General features: G+C 39.7%; 1 protein-coding gene across 1 annotated transcript in view; it reads right to left on the bottom strand.

The window, feature by feature from the left end:
• Positions 1 to 3,466, bottom strand: part of SDAD1 (SDA1 domain containing 1) — a 43,640-nt gene that overhangs the window by 14,455 nt on the left and 25,719 nt on the right. The window contains 4 exon segments of the mRNA XM_017876582.1: positions 384 to 460; positions 567 to 664; positions 1,794 to 1,870; positions 2,362 to 2,420. Of these exon segments, the coding sequence (XP_017732071.1) occupies positions 384 to 460; positions 567 to 664; positions 1,794 to 1,870; positions 2,362 to 2,420 (311 nt within the window).

Genomic DNA, 3,466 nt, shown 5'->3' with positions numbered 1-3,466 from the left:
AAAAAAAAAAAAAAAAAAAAAAAAAAAAAAAAAAAAAAAAAAAAGAAAGAGGTAGTATCTGGCTGTGGAATAGCCTGTTCACAATACTGGCATCAGCTACTGACTGATCTCTGAGATTCCAATCTGTTAATAACATTAAAAGCTTTCAAGTTGAAACAGCCTGCTCGGTCTTCAAGACTCAGTCATCATCAGTGAATATGTCTCAACTACAAAATATTCAGGGCCATGGTACTTGATTCCAAGCTTAAAGAATTACAACCGTGTGCATCATAAACATGTAATCATAACAGAAGCATCATAAATACTAAAATTCTAATTGTAGGAAATTTCTCTCAGTCTGTGAGACCATAACCTTTAGACCAACAGAAGCGTGCTTTACCTACCCGGAATTTCTTCTGCAGCATCTGAGGATTCAGTGTTCGGAAGAGCTGAATCAAAGTTCTAGCAGACATCATTACATCTGTAAAATAATACTTTTAATTAGAAATTCTGGCCCAAAGAGTACAATGAGGTAAAAAGGAGTCACACTGTACTCTTTGGTGTGTAGAGAGTAACATGCAGCTTACTCTTATCCTTGTGTGTTTTATACTGAGCCAGGTCTTGGAGAAGGTCTTCAGTCATGGCCAGAGGACATCGAGCTGTTATCTCTTTTATAGCATTGATTCTAGAAAAGAAAACAAAGTTTAAAAAAGCCTGAACAGCAATTTTTTCATGATTCAACATAGGAAGATTTCCTAAAAAGATTAACTCAAAAGGAAAACACGTTGGGTTTTATATAGCTTAGGTCTCTAAAACTGCAGCATGTTAGAGAATGTGAGGTAGGCAGCCTTAGAGGGCTTTTATTCCAGTTACTGCCATTTCCTCTATTAGTGGAATAAGGAACAGTGTCCGGCTCACTAAATCAGAGCAGCATGTACTTTCCAACTCTAAGAAGAGATGCGACTAGCTCAAATAAGAAAGGTTAAGGTCTTTAGGGCCATTATCCTGCAATATTTTCCAAGGAAAATAAAAAGCTGCTGTTTAGCATATCCCTTACTTATCGGGACAGATTAGACAATCCTTAAACCAGTGATTATACTCATTAAATGTTTTTTAATTAATTAACCAAAAGGGCTACTAAATTGCCCTAGGAAAAAAGAGTGCTTCAATAATAAATCACTTGTTCCAGGGTTCTATGGTTTGAATACTCCCCCCAAAACTCATGTCGAAATTTAACTGCCACTGTAATGGTATTAAGAGGAGAGACTCTTAAGAGGTGATTAGGCCTAATGTTGTTATCTTGGGAGAAGGTCCCTTATCGCCAGTGAGTTATAAAAAAATGAGTTTGGCCCTCTGTTGGCTCTTGTGCTCTCTTCCCCTTGTGCCTTCTCCCAATGATGTAGCAAGGAGGCCCCCACCAGATGCCAAACAGACACCAGTGCCATGCCCTTGGATATCCCAGCTCCAGAACTAGGAGCCAAATACATTTCTTTTATTAGCAGTACAAAACCAACTGAGTTCAGGGTGGGAGATCAGAGGAAAAGCACTTAGACTGCCAATCAATCATTCATCTGTACAAGTAAAACTGCTAAAAAACAAAAATGCTAATTAGAAGGACAAGTATCTTTTCTCTGGCTCCCTTCTCAAAATTCTGACCAATAAAAAAATTATCAAGCCTCCCAAAAAGACTGAAATATATTTTAAACCAATTTTCTAGAGGTGACACTACCAGCTACAATCTTACATCTTGGTAACTTATAGCAAATCTAGTCCATTAAACACGTATCTTCTGCCTCCAACCAGATTCTACATACCCTACTGTCATGACTTCTCCAGAGTTCTTGTCGGTAACAAAATTGTTTGCCACAGTCATAAGCAATGACTGAATAATCTGAATTGGAAACAAAAAAGAGAAGGGTGCTGGTTAAATGTCTGCATACACAAACACGTGAGGATGAAAGGAAAACAGATTATTCGCAGTGGAAAACCAAGACCTCCACCTTCAGTTTAACATTAAGGAAGACAGATGAAAACACTCCACTTAGGAATTCAGTGTTCTTCTTGGCTATCCTCAGACTAAATCAAAGAAAGGAATTACAAGCTTTGAAAAATAATCTCTATGAATTTACTAATAAATTTCCTTATTAAAGAAAATCAGAATTCTAAACAACTTGTCCGAAAGAAACTTCACTTTTTATGAGCTGTACAACTGAACTTCTGTATAGATCTCCTTAAGAATTAGTGTCTCTTCTACCTATTAAAAAAAGAAAACGGTGAGGGAAGAGGGGACAGTAACCCTTGTGGGAAAAATGACCCTGAAGTACCTAACAGTAACACTGCCATCCATGCCCTAGGTCCAGAAGTCAGGTTACAAGTTCTCACCTCTGGGGGTACTAGGTGATGAGACGCTTGTGCAGCAAACAGAAGGATCTTTGTTACTTCTGAAAACATAAGAGAACAGAAAGGTCATGGTGAGTGTATCACCCTGACTCTGAGGACCACGGCAAACATGGCAAGCACGTTCTAGTCTAAATGGTATTGCTGCTTGTTCCAACTGGAACACTCAACCCCCAGATATCTGCTTGGCTCACCCCCTCACTTTCTTCAGGTCCCTGCTCAACAGTTGCCTTATCAAAAAGTCTCTCCTGACCAATCTAAAACAGAACCTGTCCAGACACTCCCTATTGTCCTTACTCTGCTTCCTTTTCCTTCTTCAAAACACTTATCTTTACCTGGACATATTATATATAGCACTGTCTACATCTCCCTCCAGATGTAAGCCATGAGGGTAAGGACCTTGTTTTACGCTTACTGTGGAATTCATAGTGTCTTAATGCAGTGCCTGGCATAAAAATCATTAAATACATACTTGCTGAATGAATGCATATATACATACACACACACACTCTCTCTCTCTCTCTCTCTCTTTTCAAAGGGGCAGCATAGCATAGGTAACAAACAAGGCCACTGGCAAAAGAAGTGAGGTGAATCCTCATTTGCCATTTATTTGCTGAGTGACCGTAGTCTTTTTTTCCCCCTTCTTTGTATACCTCACAGGATTAATGTGAGGATTACACAAAATGATGTGTGTAAGGCACTTAGCACAGTGCTTGGTCCTTGTTAGATGCTGAATAAATGTTAGTTTCCTTCCTACTTTGGTTCAGGTTCAAAGACAAGTACAATCATCTCTTCTTTCCTACTTTAGTGTTGTTTTTCATTGAGAAGGCATGCGAGGTCAGTGTGAGCAGTACGATCAAATCCTAGTATCTATTACAAAGACGCAATAAAAAGTCAATTTTTTGGCTGGGCACGGTGGCTCAAGCCTGTAATCCCAGCACTTTGGGAGGCCGAGACGGGTGGATCACGAGGTCAGGAGATCGAGACCATCCTGGTCTACACGGTGAAACCCCGTCTCTACTAAAAAATACAAAAAACTAGCCGGGCGACGAGGCGGGCGCCTGTAGTCCCAGCTACTCGGGAGGCTGAG

Source organism: Rhinopithecus bieti, unplaced genomic scaffold (assembly GCF_001698545.2).
Source record: "Rhinopithecus bieti isolate Rb0 unplaced genomic scaffold, ASM169854v2 scaffold_8675, whole genome shotgun sequence".
Taxonomy (NCBI): Eukaryota; Metazoa; Chordata; class Mammalia; order Primates; family Cercopithecidae; genus Rhinopithecus; species Rhinopithecus bieti.
Note: the sequence above shows the minus strand (reverse complement) of the source record. Positions and strands in the feature narration are given on the sequence as shown.